Source organism: Pagrus pagrus, assembly GCF_965226575.1.
Source record: "Pagrus pagrus genome assembly, chromosome: 13".
Lineage (NCBI taxonomy): Eukaryota > Metazoa > Chordata > Actinopteri > Spariformes > Sparidae > Pagrus > Pagrus pagrus.
Genome location: NC_140197.1, coordinates 23372335 through 23395016, shown reverse-complemented (window position 1 = coordinate 23395016; position 22682 = coordinate 23372335). Strand labels below are relative to the sequence as shown.

Below are 22682 nucleotides of genomic sequence, written 5' to 3'. Positions count from 1 at the left end.
TGGTTGTGATGTTAGTACTGTACTGTACTTAAATTGTGTACTGTACTTAAATTTTGGGATAGTTTTATTTTCGTATTTTCATTTTCTGCTACTTTATACTTCCACTCCACTACATTTAGGAAAATATTGCACTTTTTACCCAACTACATTTATTTGATAACTTTAATAACAAATTACTTTGCAGACTGCATACTGCATCAGAGCCAAAGTATTTGTAAATTAATTAATTTTTATTATTTTTTATATGTAAATACTAGCATTTTAGCTCAATAGCTCCCAGGTCATGTGATCAATTGACTCAAAATCAGTGTGGGATCATGTAACTTCACTGGCTGCATGAGATACGCCTCTTCTTTTTAAGTTTTACATCTCTAAATATTTTTATTAATTTTTATTATTTTTTATAAATCTTTATTAAATTTTATTAATTTTTATGTGTAAATATTAGCATGTTAGCTCAATAGCTTCCAGGTCATGTGACCAATTGACTCAAAATCATGTTGGGGTCATGTAACTACACTGGCTGCATGAGATACACCTCTTGTTTTTACATTTGACATCTTTTCATACTTTTTATTAATTTTTATTAATTTTTATATCTAAATATTAGCATGTTAGCTCAATAGCTTCCAGGTCATGTGACCAATTGACTCAAAATCATGTTGGCATCATGTAACTACACTGGCTGCATGAGATACGCCTCTTGTTTTTACATTTTACATCTCTAAATATTTTTTAGTAATTTTTATTATTTTTTATTTATTTATATATGTAAATATTAGCATTTTAGCTCAATAGCTTCCAGGTCATGTGACCAATTGACTCAAAATCATGTTGGGGTCATGTAACTACACTGGCTGCATGAGATACGACTCTTGTTTTTACGTTTTACATCTCTAAATATCTTTTATTCATTTTTATTATTTTTTATTTATTTCTATATGTAAATATTAGCATGTTAGCTCAATAGCTTCCAGGTCATGTGACCAATTGACTCAAAATCATGTTGGGATAATGTCACTACACTGGCTGCATGAGATACGCCTCTTGTTTTTACGCTATACATCTCTAAATATTTTTTATTAATTTTTATATGTAAATATTAGCATGTTAGCTCAATAGCTTCCAGGTCATGTGATCTTGCGTGGAAGAGCAGGGGGTCCCAGAACAGTACCATACCGCAAAATAAAACTTCTGCAAGTAAATTAAGATTATTTTGACAAAGTGGTCCTGACTGAAATTGATGGGTGAGCTCTAGGGCCACATAGTGGACAAACTTGCCCTCTGCATCTGCCCTCCGACAGCGCCACGGCCCGATGTACGTGGGGGAGCGAGGGCCGGTTCATCACTGCTTGCAGGTTTAATTTCATCTGCAATCGGATTAAAAAACACTTGTTCAGATTTTTTTTAAATGCTGTATTTAGACACACAAAGGTTAATTATCTAATTAATTGTATATACAATTAATTAGATAATTTACCTTTACTTGTACTTTTTCATACTTAAGTACATGTATTGCCCAAAAGTACGTTTGATAGGCTACTTCAATGTATAATATCAGTTATTTAAAGGAAAAGATAACGGGGGAAATGTGCATTACAAAGTGGAAACATGTCAATTGCACGTATTTGGAGCCAATAAAAATATATCAACACGACCATCCTCCATCTTCTAAAAGTTGCGGTCCAACTTTTATAACAGAAAAAATACGACTAACCGAACTGTATTTATATTAGCGATCTCAATCCCAATATGTCCGACAGACCCTGAACGCAGCACTATTAAAGGCAGGGCCCTTCTTCCGCCGCGTCAGTTCGAACATGGCGGCGCCCCACGCTGCGGCCGGAGTGGAGGGAGGCAGCAGGGAAACAGAGCTGCCCGAGTCAGATCCAGCCACCGGGGAGGTGAAGAGACCTCAGTTCGGGACACGTTTCCTCACAGACCCGCGGCAGGTCTTCCAGCACAACGCATGGTCGGTAACTTGTCCCAAAAATCCAGGAGCGAAGACAGATGTTGGTGTGCATCCCTGTCAGAGCCTGTGTCTCCAGGCTGGGACGTTATCATTAACGTACCCGCATGACAAGTACATTAGTTGGATTGATTGTGTAATAATAAGCATGTGTAAAGGCAAGTTTTTAATAGTGATAACTGATTGGTTGATTTACAGATTGTTTGTTGTTTTGATAGGGGGTTTACCAAAGGACAGGTCTGAGGCTACCATTTCCATGCAAAGTTAGTGATAATTTAAGCTGAAAATATAATATATTATCTATTATATTGTCTGATCAGACAACGTTTCATTAAATAATGAGATAATTGAATTCCAATGAATCATACTTTGATGATATCCTGTAGTATTACTCCATCCTGTTGTCTAAATTAAAAACATACCTGCAGGTTTCTTCCTTTTTCTGTTGTTTTATCTTTTTATTGAGGCTTTAAATATACTCGGTTTTATATGCCATACAGTTAGAAATGACTTTAGAGGCACATTTGTGATTTTGAGCTACAGAAATAAGACAGACATGGCAGTCTGAGTAGGACATGCATCCAGATTTTAATATTTCAATAGTGTTTGAAAACTGAAGGTGATCATGCAGTTCATCTGGTGAACATCGTCTTCTTATTATTTGAACTCTTGCATATATTAATATATTTAAAATTGTCACCATGCTGAGTTTCATTTTGTCCCTATTTCCCAGCCCTATTATAGTACCACATGAACATTTTTAAGTGTTTCTCTTCTGTTATTGACCACACTTCATCTACCACACTGGATATTAAGGTTATGTTGTCAACAGGGACAATGTGGAGTGGACTGAGGAACAAGAAGCGTCTGCGAAGAAGAAAGTCTTAGAAAACAACCAGCCACTACCTTCAGAGAAACAAGGTTGTGTTGATGTTTATTATCAAGACTTCTGTTTATGTGTACGAGACATGAGTAGAACTGCTTGTAATCAGGACAACATTCCTGTGTGTTATATATGCATTCTTTATCACTTAATTTGAGTTTTATGTGGTCACTGTGTGAAAAGATTAAGAAATTGGCCCTGTCACTGTTGAAGAATGTTTATATTTATGGTGTGCATAAATTGCCTAATAAATTTGTGGCTGTAAACCACTTAAAACCTCTTAAATAACATAGGATGACTTACACTTTAGTACCATAATAACATGTAATCAATGTTATGCTTTGCTAATGCATAGTGCATGTCTTATTATGCCGTATTAAGCTTTTTTGTGGTGGTTTGTAATCATCACAAGGTGTGCTGGATAATGACTTAACTCTGGCTTTATTGTCATACCTTCTTTGCAGAGGAATACGAAGGCCGGGCAAACGAGTACTGGAACGATTTTTACACAATCCACGAGAATCGTTTCTTCAAAGACCGACACTGGCTCTTCACAGAGTTTCCAGAGCTGGCCCCACAGTGCAGCCTCAACCATGACTCCCATCCCGAGGTGTCTGGCGCAGACGACAGTCAGCAGGATAGTCTGGATGGAGAACAAATAAGAGGTGTTGCAGCGCTGTCTCTTACCGATGATGACACCCCTGGCTCCTCTGCTACATATCGCATTCTGGAGGTGAGAGACTCATTTAAAAGCAAGTCAGATTAACTTTAACCATACACATTAAATGATGAAGCAAAATCTTTGCTGATGTCTTTTTTTTTTCGGTTGTCTAACTGATTAGATTTCTTAAAAAAATGTTGACAGATTTCAGTGAAATCTTGTACAAAGTTAAACGTTTGATGCATTTTATAAAGAATGTCTTGAAGAATTGATAAAAATGGTTTAATCTCTGATGAAATTCTGCTCTGATGAAAAGAACCTGGCACATGTCCCACGATTGACTTCCACAAATCTATTTCCAAATAGAGATAAAGTATTTCTAGTAGAAAAGTGAGGGGTCTGACTCAATAAATCCTCTTTAGTTGTTGACTAAAGTAAAAATGTTTCCAGCCCTCATCTGATCATATCTCACTGATGAAGGCTGAATGGCTGCAACACCAAAACAGATGGCCAAAACACTGATTTGTTATGTCCTGAGCTTAATTTTTGGCGCGTGGCCTCTTACTTTCCTACTGAATTCGCATGGATCATATTGTGGTATCCCTCATTATTTTGCCAAATTAAACACTTCTAAACATTTCCTGCTGAAATAAATTGAAGGTTTGTGCAGCCTTGGTGGAGAAATACATTTTCTAGTCATTGGTTGCAGTCTCTGGATTTTGTCAGGATTCATTTTCTTGGAACAAACTTTGCCACTACTGGTGTTTCTGTTAGACACTGAGTGCAAATCGAAGTAAACAAAATAAATGCCATTTGAATTCTTGCTCATCGGACAGGTTGGCTGTGGCGTAGGCAACACCGTTTTTCCAATACTGAAGACCAACAAGTAAGTGCAGTCAAGGCATGTTTGACAAATACTGCTCTCTACTCATGAGCACTTAAAGGTGTAACAGCTGTGTTGCTTTTCGCAGTGACCCGGGACTCTTTGTTTACTGCTGTGATTTCTCCAGCACTGCAGTGGAGTTAGTCAAGGTGAGATGACGGCGGTGAAGGGAAAGCATCATGTGTCGATTAATGTATTCACCATTAAGGTTGTGGGCTAACAGATGAATTGCCTTCGTTTCATCAGACTAATCCAGAATACGACTCTGGGCGCTGCTTCGCCTTTGTTCATGACTTGAGTGATGTGGAAGCCAATTATCCCGTCCCCGATGGAAGCCTCGATGTTATAGTGCTAATCTTTGTCTTATCAGCGTTGCATCCCGATAAGTAAGAACTTCTTTCTTTCTTTCTTCTTCTCTTTGGTTTTCACTGGGTGTGGATCATTGAATGTATCGCTGGTTGTCTTAAAGTTTCACCCTGTTTCAGGATGCAGGCGTCCATCAGGAGATTAGCACGGCTGCTGAAGCCTGGGGGAGTGATGCTGCTTAGGGACTATGGGCGCTACGATATGGCACAGCTTCGCTTCAAGAAAGGTTAGTCGGGATGAGGTCCAGTGAGGCTCCAGGCCCAGTAGCTGTTCAGAATGTCCACGATTCATGACGATTTTAGTATGCTGCACAAGACTTGTCAGACTTTGGTTCAATGTGTCATATTTCTAATGGTATTCTGCTAATTTAAATTGCACAGCATTAATGAATGCATGTTTATTAAAAGTTTGCACTTTGTTGTAGAATAATACGTCATTGTGTCTTTCATTTCTTTTAGGAAGGTGTCTCTCAGAAAACTTTTACGTCCGAGGTGATGGAACAAGAGTATATTTCTTCACTCAAGGTAAAAAAAAATAAAGACATCCTATTATTTATTGGGATTTTGTTCTTTAATTCTCTATATGAAAATATTTCTGCGCTTTTTTTCCTCAGATGAGCTCCACGAGATGTTCACCGAGGCCGGGCTCGAGAAAGTGCAGAACCTTGTGGACAGACGGCTACAGGTGAACCGAGGCAAACAGCTCACCATGTACAGGGTGTGGATCCAGTGCAAGTACCGCAAGGCTCCAGTTCAGCCACCGGAGACCGAGGGCTGAGGCACAGGACAGAACCTGACCTTCCACCCCCACTGAGACCAGGAGCTCAGATCCAGGCCGTGCTGGTTTCTGAGGATGTATGGACTTGAGAACCTCCACTGTGGTCGGGATAAAGGGGACACAATTGGATGGTTAAATGCTGTAAAAGCCTTACACTGATCGATCCAAGTGACAGGGGCTGGTTACCCCTGAAGAAATGTTTCTACTCTGCCTGATGCTGTTTTTAATAAGCGGATGTTTTGAAATAAATTGCATGATTTTTAAGATAACTTCATGACATTTTTGTACATGCAAAATCAATAAAAATCTGAAATCTACATCTCTTATGTCCTCAGGTAAATAAGGATTTACTTACTTCATGAGCTCTTTCCTGCTTTCAATCACAGTCTCATGTGTGCTTCAGTGGTAACTTTAGAAAACAAACAAACAAAAAACATGCATTTGGTCATTTGTTAATATTATATAAGTACAGTATGTGGGCGTGAACATCATGGAAATGGCCACTTTGTGATAAGTGATGATTTGGGTGGTTGTGTGGGTGGGCGCTGTTAAATTGCATTGTGTACAGAGGGATTTGCCATTGGTCCAGACAAGAGATTTGGGGCAGGCGTGGACTGAAACGAAGGTGAAAAATACTTGAACAATCTCACGAGAAAATATGAGATTTTACTGATTATTGTTTACATTGCAAAAACATGAGAACCGAACCGAATCGATCCGGATTCAACTGAAACGCTTGCAACAGCACAACTTCCGAAACAGACTGGCTTCTCCCCTGCGGCGAGGAAGACGACTGGGGCCGAACTTTGTTTTGATCGAGCTGAAAGCCAGGACCCGAAATTCATCTCACCACCGGGGGAGAAAAAGATAGGGGTAACGTTAACTACCGCTAGCCTGAAGACGGCATATATTTATACCTGGTGGGGGAAAAAAGCAGAATCTCGAGGGTCGCCATTGTGTGGAAGGAGACACCCGACATAGGCACGCTATGGTCCTTGGAGAGAGGGATGTGATGGGGATCCCCGTTTAAGGAGTAGAGCAAGGCGGCTTTGGGTTACCCGGAGTTGTCGAGGCCTCCGAGGGAATCCTCCGTCGTCTACCTTCAGCCGCACCGCCCGCTCCCGTGCCTTGATCGTTAACAATCAACACGCGAGGGACGCGGCTGTTGATGTGGCCTAGCCTGGGAGGGTCTGCCGAGCACCGGGGGAAACAACGGGGACGGTTTCAGGGTTAACAACAGGCCCTCCGGAGGACCGAGAAAATATTGAATTGCAGTAAGTATCCCGTCAGGTTGTCGAATGATAGGATATCTGTGGACAGTGGTCTTGTTTCAGTGGGTGCGAGCGTCGTGGCGTGAGCACCTGACAACACCGAACCGAGGAGATGCTTCTTTTTGATGGACGAGTTCACGTTAGCCTGTTAGCTACCTAAGGCTAGCGTGTGTTTGTGTAATAATTTACTGCTTCGAGTGACAGCTTATGTCGCCACTTAATTAGACACATGTGACGGAGGAGACATCATTTACCTTTTGCCTTGTTTGGGTACGTTACTTGACAAAATCTGGTCTAATGTTGCTAGCTAACGCTAACCGTTAGCTCTGATTGCAATGCTAAGTGATGGCCAAGATCGGCTGTCTTGTTAGCTCATGTACCCAAGTGTTAGCAAGCCCACCTCGCTGATAATTCACTGATGATGTCGAGGATTGTTTTGCTGGTCGTTATGATATTAATTGAGCCAATAAACCAAATTCAGCGTAAAGTTACACAGGAATAGGGTCAGGAATGCATCTCGAAATGTACACTTTTAATTTAACGTATGCAAGCCATAGATGACAGACATGGCAGTCAGTGTTGGGTGTGTAACTTAGACGTTAACCTTTCCACAAGCTAACAAGCTGTGCACTTATTGTCTGTAACGGCCTTTTCCATTGCTGTGAGTATACTTGGCAGTCCCTCCATTAGTGACCTTTCATAACTCCAGCGCCATGTAGCTTAGGCCTATAATGCCAGGGTGTTATCACATGATGCTGTAATTTTCTAGACAATGACTCTACACATCTGGCCTACGTCTTTAATGCATATTTGATATCTCTTATTGGCTAAATTCTGGGCCAGATTGTGGATTTTAGTACTGTATTCACCTGGAGTACTCAGGTTTCATGGCTGGTGCTTGTTGAACACACATGATAGTGGAAAACATTATTGTCAGGCTTATTGATGACTCAGAACAGGAATTTTCCACATCCATATAGCTAAAAACAGCCATGACTCATCACAACCAATGCTTTTGAAACAGTGATCCGTCACTCCCACTTGAATATACCAGACCCCAAAAATGCCTTCCTTAATCTGTGCTCTTGTCTCTGCAGCCATGATGGAAGAACTGCATAGCCTGGACCCCCGACGGCAGGAGCTGTTGGAGGCTCGCTTCACTGGGGTCGGTGTTGCAAAGGTTTGTGTTACAGCAGATGTCACTGAGGTGGAGCATGAGGGCACTCTCCTGTCAAAGGGCTAATAATCACCGATTTTCTTATTTACACATTTCTGTAAATGTCTTCCCGTCTTTGTCTCACTCCGCCTCAGTATCATTCTGCCGTTTTGGCCTGGACAAGCTTGGCCCCACTCCTTTTCTTTGTCTGTCTCTGGAGAAGGTTGAGCTATGTCTGTGTTTTTTGGCTGGTGTGATATGGCATCTCTCCCTGGCTCATGATGTAGTGGCTGTATATGCAAGTAGCGATGCCTGCCAAAAAGGCCACAGACAGGACAGGGGTGGTAGGGGGAGGAGGAGTGAAGGCAGAGGAGGAATGCAGAAATAGTTCTTGACCAGGTGTGAGCGGAGGCAGCATTTAGCCTTCCAGCCTCTTGCTCGCTACACGGATGGAGCTGTCTTTGTGGAAGGTGATCTTGGAACAGTTAGGGAGCGAGAGTCAGCGCCAGGAGTGGGCCCCGTGCCAGCCATAGGCAGAGCTGAGCCCAGAGCATGGCATGGCTGCTGCCGCAGAGAAAATGGCGGCTCTCGGTAAGGCATTATGCCACAGCCACCCTGTATGACGAGGGATGCAGTGTGGGTAGGGGGCGAAGTGAGAGAGAAGTGTGTCAACAAATGGCTATGAAGAAATATGGGTTGGTGGTCTAAAAGCCCTTCAATGTCACAGAGCAGCTTAGAGGTTTTTTTCTTGACCTTGAACATCCCTGTGCCATCGCTGCTCTCTCTGTCATCACCAAGATGGTATATAAGACAACGGGATAAATTGCTATCCTTTTAAGGGCAAAGAGTGAGAACACCTTTGATAATGGAACAGAGAGGGTCTACTAAAACTGTTGAAAAAGTATGTTTCCTTTTGAAAAAGTCTGATCAAACAAACCGAGGTATCTCAGGAAGGAGGGGTAAAAACAAGCTGTCGCTCTTAGATCAAGCTGAGCATCTTTCACCGGCTTTCTCCGGAGAGAGAAGAAAAGAATGGTTAAGACCGCGGTGAACAGGAGAAAACTGGATGACATTATCTAAAGGTGACAGACAGAGAGAGGAATATTTCCTCAGCAGCATGCCTAATGTTCAGCCATTTTAGGAGGGTTCAGCAAGAGAGCTCTAGTGTGCTCTGAATGACTAAGTATCTCCCCCTGATTGGACAGTGCCTGCTGAATTCTGATGTGATTCATTTGAGTGACAGGCATCACCTAGGGAACCAGCATTAGGACTGATGCCGGTCTAGATTCAGTGGGAAGTTAATGGTGATGTGTTTCGCCAAACCTCCGCATTCTTTCCCTTTTCCCATTTCTCACCCATTTTTGTCGGCTCTCCAAAGCTGTGTGCACTCTCTATCACACGTACACATACACAACCATTGCATGTGCACACATTTTGGAAAAACTATTTCTCAAATAAATATCTCTTGCATGTTTTATGCATTTTTGTATTTAATTGCCCCATGTGCTTCATTCTTGGTACTTTTCACCTCCTCTTAACAGGGCTCGGGTCAGAATCAGAATGAGTCATCCAATCAGAGTCTATGCAGTGTGGGCTCGCTTAGTGACAAGGAGCTAGAGGTTTGTCTCTTAACATATGAGCAGGATTTTTATGACAACCATCTCTCTGTGTTACTTCATTATACATGTGATTTATTCGCACCACCTTTCCTGACAGACTCCCGAGAAAAAAGCGAATGACCAGAGAGTAAGAAAACGGAAAGCAGACCATTTTGACAGCAGTCAAGGTAGGATTGTCCCACTGGTGTGATCCTCTTGTCTTTTACACCACATATCATCCTCTCTCTGAACTCTCGGCCTCTGTCTTCTAGGTAAAGCAGGAGCAAGGGGACATAAAATTAGTGATTATTTTGAGGTGAGTGGCAGAAAATTTGTTCTTTTGTTGTACCGAGTGGGGATCCAACAGAGCTCATGTTTTATAAAAATGCTTCAGTATTTGGGTAGCTTTTTCATGCTTACTTTCTAACCCCCTTTTTTGGCCACCTTCGTCTCGATAAAGCTACTTTCCTCCTTTTCTCTCTCTTCATGTCTGTCAGTTTGCGGGAGGTAGCGGTCCTGGTACCAGCCCTGCCAGGGGAATTCCACCAGTAGTCCGCTCTTCCCCACAACACTCCCTCTCCAACCCCCCTGTCACGGTGAGCTCGTTTGCTCTATGGTCTGTCTCGTGCTCTTCTTTTTTTTAATCACTTAACACGCTGTCCTGTCATTCTGACATTCACGCTTGTTATTAACACCAAGAGGTCAAACTTCTTTACAGGTGGGAAGAATCTGATGTGGTCTGTAAACAGTGTTGGCATCAGTGTAATTGCATTAAATGTATCATCTTCGGCCCAGAGAAGAAAAACCAAGGAAAGCAAAAATGACGAGGAACGTATTGTAGAAAATGAATAGTGATGCAAATGGGCCCACATGTACACACATACTGCAGTCAAATGACTGTAGAGTTGAGATGAACCCTTCGCTCGTGCCTTTTGATGTTTGATTCTCTTTTTGAGACCTGGGGCTTTTACATATTTTCAAGTTAAATGAATCACTCAAAGCCTTGAAATGAATTTGAGAGTTGTAGAGTGCTTTTTCCGTGAGAAATTAACCCAGTCTAACATCCTTCGAATGGTCGGTCTCATGTTTTATCATGACTGAATAAATTCTTCAATATGATGAAATGTACACATCCAGATACCCCTCTGTATGCGCAAGATTTTTATTGGATGAATGTTTCTGCCTCCCAGGTGCAGCAGGGAAGTCCGTCCTCCATAAGCTCGGTCAACACTGAGCACTCGTCGTGTTCACTGAAGCCTGCTGCTCTTCACATGCTCCACAAAGCCACACAGGTACTTGCACTGGGATCAGAGCTGGATACAAACCAATAAATTAGAAGAATTGTCAGAAACTGAAAGAGTTTGTTAGCTTGGACTACTTGTTGTACTACAGTTTTCACTGATACAGATTGCATTATTAACATAAACTCTGTTTTTGTGCTCACTGTACCCTGTAGTCTGACCTTACTATAGAGAAACTAACAGCAATGGAGAACAACAAGAACTCCGACCTGGAGAAGAAGGAGGGACGAATAGACGATTTGCTGCGGGTACTAATCTCGTTACATTTCATCCCTGCTACTCTACTTGCCATTTTCAATATTTTTGATGTTCTGTGTCGTGGTTTTCACTCAGGGCATGTTAGAGATGACACTCTGTCTGTCCGTATATGTATAAACAAATTAAAATTGTGTTAATACTTTTTTACCTGACCTTTTCCTGCTCGATTGTCCACTCTACTCCAGGCAAACTGTGATCTGAGGAGACAGATCGATGAACAGCAAAGGATGCTGGAACGATACAAGGAACGCCTAAATAAGTGTGTCACCATGTCCAAGAAGCTGTTGATTGAAAAAGTATGTTCACCTAATAGCACTGTGACTTATTCTCAGCTATTAGAGTCTAAAGTCAGTTGGTCATTTTGTGGGTTTTTGACGTGAATTAGTTTTAGAAACCACATGAAATCACCAGCAGTGGTTTGATGTCTGCATTTCTCTGCCCTTCCTCCAGTCCAAACAGGAGAAGATGGCGTGCCGGGACAAAAGCATGCAGGACAGGCTTCGACTGGGTCACTTCACCACAGTGAGACATGGAGCGTCTTTTACTGAGCAGTGGACGGACGGATATGCCTTCCAAAACCTTATCAAGTGAGGACTTTGTTTGAACTTTTAATAATTTTTAAGTGAGTGCTAGTTCAAGAGGCAAGTCTTTTTCAAACTGGGTTGTTATTAATGTACGTGGAAATCCTTTAAATGATACATCTTTACATTAATGTAAGACAACAAATTGTGGCAGTGAATATTAAATCATTTGCATTATACTGTACATGAAATGACTGAAGTTCTTACGTGTGTGAATACAGAGACTTAAACTCTGTTTGTCGGTGATTTAACTTGAGCACACCCTTCATAGAAAATATAAAGGCAGCATCTCAACCAGGCAACCAGAGGGCTTGGTCATAAATACATTAGGTCTATATTTCACTGCAATATTTAATCTGTTTTCAGACAACAAGAAAGGATCAACTCCCAGCGAGAGGACATCGAAAGACAGAGGAAGCTGCTGGCCAAACGCAAGCCGCCCTCCATGGCCCAGACTCCACCACCAAGCTTGGAGCAAAACAAACGCAAAAGCAAGACCAATGGAACTGAAAGTGAAGCGTACGATGCTTTTGTTTGTTATTCATCTTCTATTTTAAACCAACTGATTTTTTTTTCCCATGCACGCATATTTGGAGTTGCACTGATGTTGGTTCTGTGTGCTTGCAGGTTATCACAGGCAGAGTACCACGAGCAAGAGGAAATCTTTAAGCTAAGACTAGGCCATCTTAAGAAGGTAATTTATAATGTGTTTTTGTTTAAGATGACAACAACATGCGTATTGTTGTCTTTTATTATTTGTTAATGGGTTTTGATATTATTTTATTGCCCCCTGCAGGAGGAGGCAGAGATCCAGGCGGAGCTGGAGAGGTTGGAGCGAGTGAGGAACCTGCACATTCGCGAGCTAAAAAGGATCCACAATGAGGATAATTCTCAGTATGATCTCTTCTTAAATGGCCCTTTTGATAGTTTGTCTACTAAGGTGACCCTCTGCTCTTTTATTTATAGAATTGAATTTGATTCTCATCCTGTGCAGGTTCAAAGATCACCCTACGTTAAATGACCGATACCTGCTACTCCATTTACTTGGAAGGGGAGGTTTCAGTGAAGTTTACAAGGTAAGAGAAATCTTTCTCAGGTGCACGATGCACGGTTTTGCAATCTTATAGAGTAGGTAGGGTGCAATAAATAGTGGGGTTTTTTTACCACTTGAGTTATTTAAGTTATTTAATTTTTGAGATTGTGATGCTAAACTGGTTAAAACGTACTGTATTATTTAAGTGAACACAGTGGCTGCACATACTTTGGAAAATATTTGAGGATTTATGTTTCATTACATTACACTAAGCTGACATCATCAACATTTCGAAGTAAATGGTTGTGCCAGAATGTGAGAGTTGTTCCAAGAATCTGCTGTCATCACTATAAAAATGATGAATGATCACAGGCTCTTAATGTGAAGCAAGAGTCTCACTGCAGCTTAAACAAAGTAATGCCAAATGCAGTTCCTAACTAACCGGAGACATTTATTTTCCAGGCCTTTGACTTAACAGAGCAAAGGTACGTTGCGGTCAAAATCCACCAGTTAAACAAGAACTGGAGGGACGAGAAGAAGGAAAATTATCACAAGTGAGTGCAAATTTTGGCTATGAATGATGTTCTGTTCATCCTTCATTAACCACAGTCACTGTACATAAAAATCACAATTAAAATGATTGGTGCAAATATTGAGAATTCTCTTTGTTTCAGACATGCGTGCAGAGAATATAGAATCCATAAAGAGCTGGACCACCCACGAATAGTTAAACTCTACGACTACTTTTCGCTCGACACTGACTCGTAAGTCATTCCATTTTTAAACAAATGTATCCCTCCCATAACATACTGACATTTATGCAGTTTTGTCCATTTTGGGCCAAATCCAAGAACTTTCAATATGCAGAGCCATAACTTCGTCTTGATTGGATGTACCATTTCTCCCTTGTTTTGGAGCAGGTTCTGCACAGTCCTGGAGTACTGTGAGGGCAACGACTTGGACTTCTACCTGAAGCAGCACAAGCTTATGTCAGAGAAAGAGGGCCGCTCCATCATCATGCAGATTGTTAACGCCCTCAAGTACCTCAATGAGATCAGACCGCCCATTATCCACTACGACCTTAAACCTGGTGGGTCTCCTCGCTACAATAGGCCATACACTCCAACCGGTTGCTTGATCTTGTTTCAGAGTTCATGGCACAGTTCTACTTAGAATTAAATCATCAGTAAAAATATCATTTAATGAAGCACTTGACACGCTTCTACAGCTATATTCGTATTAATAGAGTTTTTATCCTGGTTTACATGGTACCCAACGCTGGTTATTTGCAAGCAGCTAAAAGCAGAGGCACAGAATACAATTGTTGGGCCGATAGCTATGATTTGGTCATCACAGCTGACTGAACCAATCGGACTGAGTGGGAAATTTGGGCCAGAAGTTGTTGACAGTGAAAAGATAAAATCATACAGTCTAACGGTTTGGCTGCCCATTGATTCATCGAGATTGATTTCATCATTTTTATTGTTAATAGTTGATATAAATCTGAACAATGCAGACATTTTCTAATACGCCTATAAATCCTTTCCTCTTCCTAATCAGGTAACATCCTTTTGGTGAACGGCACTGCCTGCGGGGAGATCAAGATCACAGACTTTGGCTTGTCGAAGATCATGGATGACGACAGCTACAACTCAGTGGACGGGATGGAGCTGACGTCACAGGGAGCAGGGACTTACTGGTAAGATTTACACTGGAAGATGACACACTGCCGCAGTGGTAACATCATCTGTGATATAATAAATTCTGCTATATATTTTTACAACTGAACCTTGGTCCTCAAAGGGTAAATTTATGTCTGTGTGGAAATATTCCTCTTTGTCCCAGTGGTTTCACACAGTGCAGTGTATTGGGAAGTAAAAGTCATCATTTTGGTGTCTGGATGCATTTTTATTTTATGCGTTTTCTGCTATGTGAATGTTTTCGACCTCACTTCACGCCACCAAACCAACATTTAATGTCTGAAATGGGCTGTCTTACATCTGTACACACACACACACGTTGGTGAATTCCCTTCAGATCGCTTAAAAAATACTGAAGCTGTGAGTTTTACACTTGGCACATAGAGCAGTGTCCTAAACGGTTACTACGTCTGACAGCACACATGATTGATTGTAGTTTGTCAGATGCAGCACTCCCGGCTAAACGGTTTTTCGTGGCTCAGGGGATTTTATTGCAGCAGCGATGGAAGGGGTGATAAATACATGGCAAAGTAGAGCTTGTGTCATGAGATAATGTAAGTTGCAGACGTGACTTATTAAACAGAAAAAGTCGTATCAAACCATAATTACATAACACTATATACCTCAGCATTTTCTAAATTGATTCAGTGTTAAAAAGTATCCCTGTACATTGCCTTTTGTACAGTAAGTTAAATTGTTTGCTTGTTTTGGTTGAAAGACTTCAAGACATGGCTGCACAAGATCATTGTGTTCTGTGGTGCTTTACTCTCCGTAGTTGTAGTATTTCAGAGGTGTGTCTTGGTATATGGATATACAAAGCTTCAGCTTCTGTTTGTTGATGCTTGTATGCTGCCTGATGTATGCCGGTACAAAGTTCTTATTGGGTTGAGGACCACCTGTCGTACAGTGTTGACTAAAATTATTGTAATGTTAATTAATGAGGCAGAGAGCTGACATTGTGAAAAAAAAATCCTTCCTTATTTTAACATTGCTCTCCTTTTACACATCAGGTATCTGCCCCCTGAGTGCTTTGTTGTCGGGAAGGAACCACCAAAAATCTCCAACAAGGTGGACGTGTGGTCTGTGGGAGTCATTTTCTACCAGTGTTTGTACGGCCGCAAGGTAAGAAACACACACTGGATAAAATATAATAATAACAAGACATTTGAGCAATCATTGAGTTTTAAAGTTATATTTTTGTCACAGAAGAGCAAAAAATGCAACGTGGACACTTTCCCTGACTCACATAGTTTTAATTTAAAATGTTATTAACATAATTAAGGTTTTTAACGTTCAGATTAGATTTTTAGATGAAAGAAGATTAAGGTACTTTTTATGATGCACAGTGTACTTATGCTCAACATACTTTAATTCTTTCTATTTACTTTTATCCATTCGATTTCATGTTTTGTAGTGAGTCAGTAACACTTCTTCTCTTTGCTCTCTAGCCCTTCGGCCACAACCAGTCCCAGCAGGACATCCTGCAGGAGAACACCATACTGAAGGCAACAGATGTGCAGTTTCCCCCTAAACCAGTAGTCACACCTGAAGCTAAGGTACTGAACTCTCTCACCTCACTGCTTTTGTTGTGACTGTTTTAATGTTTGGATTTGGATTTCAACTCCCACAATACCCTCCTTGTATTCGCTCATATCAACATATGTTCACATAACTTAGTTAAGTGAAGGGGAGTATTTTTGTATGTATATATATTTGTTTAGTCCTTATCTTTTTACAAAAACATGGTAAAGGCTGATGTCTGCACTTAGGATTTTTATTTTCTCAGTCATTCCATTCTCATTCTGTGTCCCTCCAGGCCTTTATAAGGCGCTGTCTAGTCTACCGTAAGGAGGACCGCATCGATGTGCACCAGCTGGCCAGTGACCCCTTCCTCATGCCCCACATCCGCAAGTCGGTTGCCTCCTCGGGCACTTCGGGAATGGCCGTGGCCTCCACATCCAGCTCCTCCAACAGCAGCGCCTCAAACTGAGCCCACACCCCTTAACTGACTGATGGAAACATTTGAAAGAGTGAGGTGCGGGCGACACCGTACGGTCCCCCCTCCCATCAGCATCCCACCTTGCCACGAAGAACCCGAGAGAAACTGGTCAGACGACGGCAAGGGGTGGGTGAGAAGTCATGGATGGGTTGTCGAGGGAGACCCACGTCACCCTTCATCCGTCTAATGTCCACCCACCCCAGCCTACCTGTCCTCCTTTCTCAAAAGGGTGGCATTGTTCTGGGGGTCAAAGCCCTGGACGACTTACACAGCAAGGGGCGAGGTTTGGCACTGTGTTGGTGAAACGTGGGGTTCAGTGTTTGGGATTTTCTTTTTCTGCTTAAAAAAGAGAAAATAAAACGAAGTGTAGAACTGCTTCAGCTTGGCCGGATGGAAAGGACTGCAGAAGGCCTCATATCCATACGCACTCACACATACACACATGCATGAGCCATTCTGGTCCGAGGTAGTCTGAACTCCCCAAGCTCAAACAATTTGTTTGTTCTCATCTCCCTGAACTTTACTGAGAGAACCAGTCTGGCCTGTTATTGTATTGAACCCTAAATATCTATGGCACTATGTCATCCAATCCGCTGTTCTGGGATCCCCTGCCCTGCTTAAATTCCAGACCCAGATAGTTTGTGACGAGGAGGGATATAAGCTATAACCCCTTCACCCTTTCCCATCTCCTCGTCAAACTCCTGTGACCAAAGCTTATAACTTCCAGCTGGTGGCAGTGTTCCACCTCAGTTTTTATATTGAATGGTTTTAGAGTCGTGTTACTTGATATGGAGTGGAAGCTGTTGAGAAACGACCCCTTTTACATTTTTTTAAAAAACTTTTCAATTTAACCAGTTTTATGGAGAAAACTGTTGTGTTTTTCAAGTTGCCTTTAATTAGAACTGTTACTGTTTTGATTGACCCCCTACCATAAACACATATTTATTTAGGTATGTTTGAATTTATTTTTGGCCAATAAAATGCAAGGGACTGGTCTACCTAATAGTACTGTTGGGGGGAGATTGGGCCTTAGCAGAGAGTTGCATAAACCATTAAATACTATTGGTTAAAATGTGTATTTTGTTTTTTGCTTCTTATTGACTGGGCTTACATCACTGCTTTCTTGGAAGGAATAACTTATTTTTACATGTATTGTATTTTACATGAGCATTGTTCTTCACTTTTAGAGTAAAATGAGCTTCACAGATTATAAATCAAACAGTAAATACATTTTAGTTCTGTTCTCTGATTAGTGACTAAATGGAACAAACAACTTGTTCATTACTAGATAACAAGACTGTAAACTTATTAATGCCACATTGTCAATTTTGATCTAGAAAGAGCTAACTTTATGGATTAATACAAATGTTATTGTAGTGCAGCTGACAAATGACTAAGCATCATGGTGTTTGCTGTCTCATTCATGATTCCAGTGCTGGTCGTGAGTCGCCAATATTCGGTGGGTTCTCATTTGTTGTCTCTGTGGTGACATATTGAATAAATCAGACTTAGTACACCAACTGGTATACATGTGAAACTCCATGGGCCACAAATTGAATATAATTTTCCCGCTCTTTACACAGACATGTTTATTGAACGGCATACTAATGCTTGTGGTAGTCGCGTCAATTCTCTTTTTGCTACTTATCCAGGGGGCAAAGCAAGGAAGTCTAGCTCTTCCCGGAGGATCCACAGGCATATATCGGCAGATAAAATGAATAATCTCCCCAGTGTGTCCTGGGTCTACCTTGGGGCCTCTACTAGTTGGACAAGCCCAGAAAACCTCCAAGGGCACATGCCGGAGTCAGTTCAGCTGGCTCTATTTGATGCAGAGGAGGAGCAGCACCTCTACTCCAAGCTCCTGTAAGACCAGCCATCCTATGGAGGAAACCCATTTTGGTTGCTTTTATTCACAATCTCATTCTTTCTGTCACTATCCATAGTTAATGCACATAGGTGAGGTAAGCTCAGCTCCTGCTTCATCAGAACAGTGCGGTACGCCTGCATTACGGCTTACATCACACCAAACTGCCTGTCGATCGACCATTTTACCCTCACCAACACCCCAAGTTAACTGAACTCCTGCACCAGAGCATTTTCCCACTGAAAGCCTTGGCCTCAGACTTATCCTGTCCTCTTTGCATCCAACTGCAAACCTGGCCAGTGCATTCTGAAAGTCACAGTCTGATGAGGCCAACAGAGCCATCTGCTAAAAGAGACAGTCAACTCTGAGGTCCCCTAATCAAACGCTGACCTCCCCCAGATCGCCTTGAAATACAATCAATGTAAATTACAAACAGGATCAATGACAATGGACAATCCCAGCAGAGCCTAACACCCACTGAAAATCTGTTTGTCTATCTGCCTGATGAGACAAGTCAGCCATCAGTCTTTGGTCTTCCTGTATCAAGGTATGACTCATAATCTATGATGAAACATGGTGTTTGTTCTGGCCAATCCAGGAATCTCCATCATTGCCCTGTGAGTAAACTGACATTCCTCGTCCTTAGACAGTCGCTGATGCGCAAGGTCAGCATGACAGTGTTGGATCAAGTGTGCATTTTGTTGAATAAACAAGCGGAAAATAAGGTCCCCAAACACTGTTTGAAGCTAGAAAGGCGGCAGGGTCCGCCAAATATAAACAAAAACAGTATGAAGTTGTGTTGTCCTTTAAGGTCAGTTAGTTAATGCAGTTTTTCAGTCATGATAACCAATAGAGTTTGTTTATTTGAGTTTGTTTAGGCATTACAAAAATCAGTCAATGAAGATCTTTCTCTTTTTAAAATTAAAATGACTTCCCCAAAACTACATAGTGCACCTTTAAACTGTGGCGTGATTTCAACTTTAATCTAAATGGTTTCAAAGAACCCCATCATTAGCTGAGTGGAAGTTTTCATTCTCCCTAAAGGTAAGAGAAATAACTTTTTCCCTACCCACAAATCCTGCAGTCGTATCTGCAGCATCCAACCTGTTTCTATGGAGAAAGGACAAGGTGGCACCTGTGTAATAATGATATTATTGGCCACTTTATCTAACCTGTTCAAACAGTATGAGAATGACTTTGTAATATAATTATTGGTATTCAATTAAATACACCTAAAAACACTAATAACTTTATAAAAGCTTCTTTCTGTCTATTACTTACATATTACAAAAATATATATAAAAACATGACCCCATGACCCCATTACCTTTAAACAGAATTGCAGCTCGACTAAAAATAACCCAAAAAACAACCAAAAAACTCAACTGAAAGCAGAAAAAACAGAAAAACAACTAAAGAAAAGAAAGGAAAAACGTGTAAAACCTGTAGATTTGGGTGCAAAACATTATTGCTCAGTCCTCCAGAGTCAAAACTAAACATGGAGAAGTTATTATTAAACCTTTTCTTTTCCAGCTTATTTCCCTATTTTGTCTCTTGATGTCTTCCTACTTGTTTTTTAATGTGTTTTAATGTAACTGCACGCCCCTGTGAGGCACTTTGAGTCGCCTTGTGTCTGAACTGTGCGCTACAAATAACCTTTCCTTGTCAGATTTAACACTTTTTGTGAGATACATGTTAAGAGTTGTCAGGAGCTCGCTTGGTCGCTGTCGGGTTTCCTCCAGCAGGCGCCTGGAGGTCCCCGGACCTCATGTTGGAAACCATACAAACACACACGCACACGCACACACACACATTGTTGACGTTGCTCCATTCATTTGAGTCTCATCTGACTGAGAGGCAGACGGAGCTCTAGCGGCCAAACTCACCAAATCTGCATCAGCCGTCCTCAGAGCAAAGCGCTGGGGCTGTTTGCTGCTCCGGGTTCACTTTTTTTTTTTTTCCCTCTCCTCTGTTTTTTGTGTGCAGCGTGTGTGTGTGTGAGTGTGTGAGTGTGTTGTAGTTGTGAGCATGCAAGGCAATAACGACCGTCACCGAAACAAGGAATCAAGGAGAGCATGGACAAATGGGCAACTTCTGTTTTACAAATGCACTTTATATTTATTCCTCGTCTTTAGTCTGGAACTGAAGAGCGGCGGTGCGGGTGAGCAAGACACAAATCTCAACTTTGGCTTTATGTCATTCATGTAAAAAAAAAAAAAAAAAAAGTCGAGAAAGCGGGCGGACATTTCGCGGAGTGTGCATGCTTTTGTTTTGATAACCGCTTCCAGAGAGAAAACTGCATGAGAAAGCAGCTCCTGAGCGATATTTTCTGCGTATTGTGAATCTGGTGCCTCGGTTTGCCACGAACCAAAAGTCCGAGCGGTGAGTGGAACCAGATGTGGAGAGAAAAACTTGGGGGGAGGAGGAGGAGGGAGGAGGAGGGAGAGAAGGAGCTGCTGGCTCAGTGTCTCTATTGTGATTTCTGTTTATGTTTTAAGTTGATGTAAAGGTGCCAAGCAACAGCACTTTTTCGGTTCCTTTTGGTTTTTTTTGGTTCTGTTTGGGTTCCGGATAGCCTACATTGTAAAGCCGACACGCAGCGACGCTTCGTTTGGCACCCTGCGGGCAGATGTGACCTTTACATCCTGTTACAGCCTGCAATTAACACATTCAGTCCAGTCCTGAGCAGATACTAGACCTTTATGGGATGCTGTGGAGGGTAAACCCACCTTGTCTGCCAGTGAAGATTGGACATTTGTAGCGTTTATTGTTTTATAGCAGCAGAATATCTATTTGTTATATGACACATGTTGTTTTTTTCTTGGAAACAGAAATTCTGAGTTTGCTAATTCGACTTTAGGCTGACTTTTCTATAGCAAAGTGAGCGAAAGAGATGATGAAGTAGACTGCAGCAGCAACAAGATCTGCTATAGAGAGAAGATATTGTCACTAACAAGTTATTAATAATGGCTGCTCCCATAATGAATCACAACACATTCTCATTTAATACATTTCACATTGTAAAAAGGGGTTTAGAGTCACACGTGGAGCTGCAATTATTTGGCGATTCAAGGAAAAGAAGTTGCCAGCTACTATGATTTTATCGTTTCAACCATTCTTCAAGCAAAAATCTCAACTGTTCCAGGTTTCGGCCTCTTAAATTTCAGGATTACCTGCTTTTCTTTGACATTTATGATAGTAAATGAAGAGTCTTTGGGTTTTGGATTGTTCGTCAGACAGAAGAAGCACATTGAAGATGTCACTTTGAGCTTCAGATGAGCATTTTTCAAAGTTTCTGACATTTTATTGACTGAATGACTAACTAAGTAATCAATAATGACAGTAATCGTTAGTTGCAGCCCCAGTCTCTATCATCGTGCCAGGCTCAGGACATTATATTGCTTTTTTTAAAGTTAATTTCTTGTTTGATCAAGCTGTATTAAAATACTGAGATCATGTGGGTTTACACTCCCACTCTTCACACTATTACCCCGAGGAAAACGCTGCTAGACACACATCCTCAATAATCTGGAGCTCTTTTTGGATGAGGCTTAGTTTCTTAATTTTGAAATGACTTGCACCCCATCTGCCATCAAATTCCCCTGTTGCCAAAGTTGGAAATCCCTTGTCAATCACTTTTTTTTAGACCAAATGGATGAGATGCAGGGAGGATCTAAGAGGAAAATAAGGATTGTTGATTTTCTTTATGAAATGTTGACACTTTGGATTTGTTATGTAAATTGATTCACATGACAGTTTAACACTGAAAATATTAATTAGGGACAGCTCTGCCCGTTCATGTGCTAAAGAAAAAAGTGTGACGATGATGATATTAGATGATTTCTAGCAGGGGGGGCAACCCTTTTTAACTCGGAGGGCCAAAACTGAGACTCAGTGATGGGCCAAGGGCCAAAAGCAAGCACCCATTGTAGTGCACTGTATTGTTAAGATACAAACATCTGGCAGGCAAAATGAAACCTTATTGTGTTTGCTCAAATTTTTCCTGATTTATGACTGGCAGAACAGTTTATTTTGGCACGAAAGTTCCCACTAACATGGTGCAATTTCAAAATAAGTTTCCTATTCCATTATCTGTGAAGACAGCTCCAGCTCTTGTGCCAAGCGAGCAAAATTGCTCATGATCTCACACAAAATCCCCATCAAAATTAATTTAAGCATTGTCCTCCTTTACATAGTTGTATATATCTCTAATAACTATGATTTAACAGCTAAACCTACACAGAGATAAGCTGTTACTTACTATTTATGAGTGCGGAAATGCTGGAAAGCATCAACACTGCACTTATTCTCACTTTGGTTCCTGAATCTGATACTTTCACAAAGCTTCCTGTTAGCTCTGTGTCTTAGTGTGGCTGCAAAGT

General features: G+C 41.3%; 2 protein-coding genes and 1 long non-coding RNA gene across 5 annotated transcripts in view; 2 read left to right on the top strand and 1 right to left on the bottom strand.

Moving 5' to 3' along the window:
* The first annotated feature begins 1781 nt into the window (after positions 1-1781).
* Positions 1782-17512, top strand: tlk2 (tousled-like kinase 2). 3 transcript variants are annotated; one of them, XM_084371725.1, is made up of 28 exons: positions 1782-1972; positions 2802-2890; positions 3317-3585; positions 4350-4399; positions 4485-4545; positions 4643-4782; positions 4882-4988; positions 5221-5286; positions 7908-7990; positions 9508-9585; positions 9683-9752; positions 9837-9880; positions 10062-10160; positions 10755-10856; positions 11021-11113; positions 11309-11419; positions 11574-11710; positions 12071-12223; positions 12332-12398; positions 12501-12598; positions 12699-12780; positions 13200-13291; positions 13412-13501; positions 13658-13827; positions 14298-14436; positions 15448-15559; positions 15886-15993; positions 16254-17512. In XM_084371725.1, the coding sequence occupies exons 1-28, from the start codon at positions 1821-1823 to the stop codon at positions 16425-16427; spliced, it is 3036 nt and encodes a 1011-aa protein (XP_084227851.1). In that variant the 5' UTR covers positions 1782-1820; the 3' UTR covers positions 16428-17512. The 3 variants fall into 3 exon arrangements, with proteins under 3 accessions (XP_084227851.1, XP_084227849.1, XP_084227850.1); XM_084371724.1 differs by lacking the exons at positions 1782-1972; positions 2802-2890; positions 3317-3585; ... (3 more) ...; positions 4882-4988; positions 5221-5286 and adding an exon at positions 6129-6813; XM_084371723.1 differs by lacking the exons at positions 1782-1972; positions 2802-2890; positions 3317-3585; ... (3 more) ...; positions 4882-4988; positions 5221-5286 and adding an exon at positions 6128-6813 and having other exon boundaries at positions 12071-12398.
* Positions 5554-6545, bottom strand: LOC311268233. The gene is made up of 3 exons (XR_014623950.1): positions 6457-6545; positions 5895-5948; positions 5554-5637 (listed from the first exon to the last, which is right to left on the bottom strand). It is a non-coding gene; the product is annotated as an uncharacterized lncRNA (long non-coding RNA).
* A 2650-nt stretch (positions 17513-20162) lies between the features above and the next one.
* Positions 20163-22682, top strand: part of mrc2 (mannose receptor, C-type 2) — a 28374-nt gene continuing 25854 nt past the window's right edge. The window contains exon 1 of the mRNA XM_084370968.1: positions 20163-20461. Coding sequence (XP_084227094.1) covers positions 20329-20461 — 133 coding nt within the window. The 5' untranslated portion in view covers positions 20163-20328. The remainder of the gene's footprint in view (positions 20462-22682) is intronic.

Excerpts from the sequence above, each read along its gene's own strand:
- tlk2 (XM_084371725.1), top strand. The coding sequence starts at position 1,821 with ATGGCGGCGCCCCACGCTGCGGCCGGAGTGGAGGGAGGCAGCAGGGAA. Across the intron at positions 9,881-10,061 it reads AAATTAGTGATTATTTTGAG|TTTGCGGGAGGTAGCGGTCC; the intron begins GTGAGTGGCAGA and ends CATGTCTGTCAG. Across the intron at positions 10,161-10,754 it reads TCTCCAACCCCCCTGTCACG|GTGCAGCAGGGAAGTCCGTC; the intron begins GTGAGCTCGTTT and ends TCTGCCTCCCAG.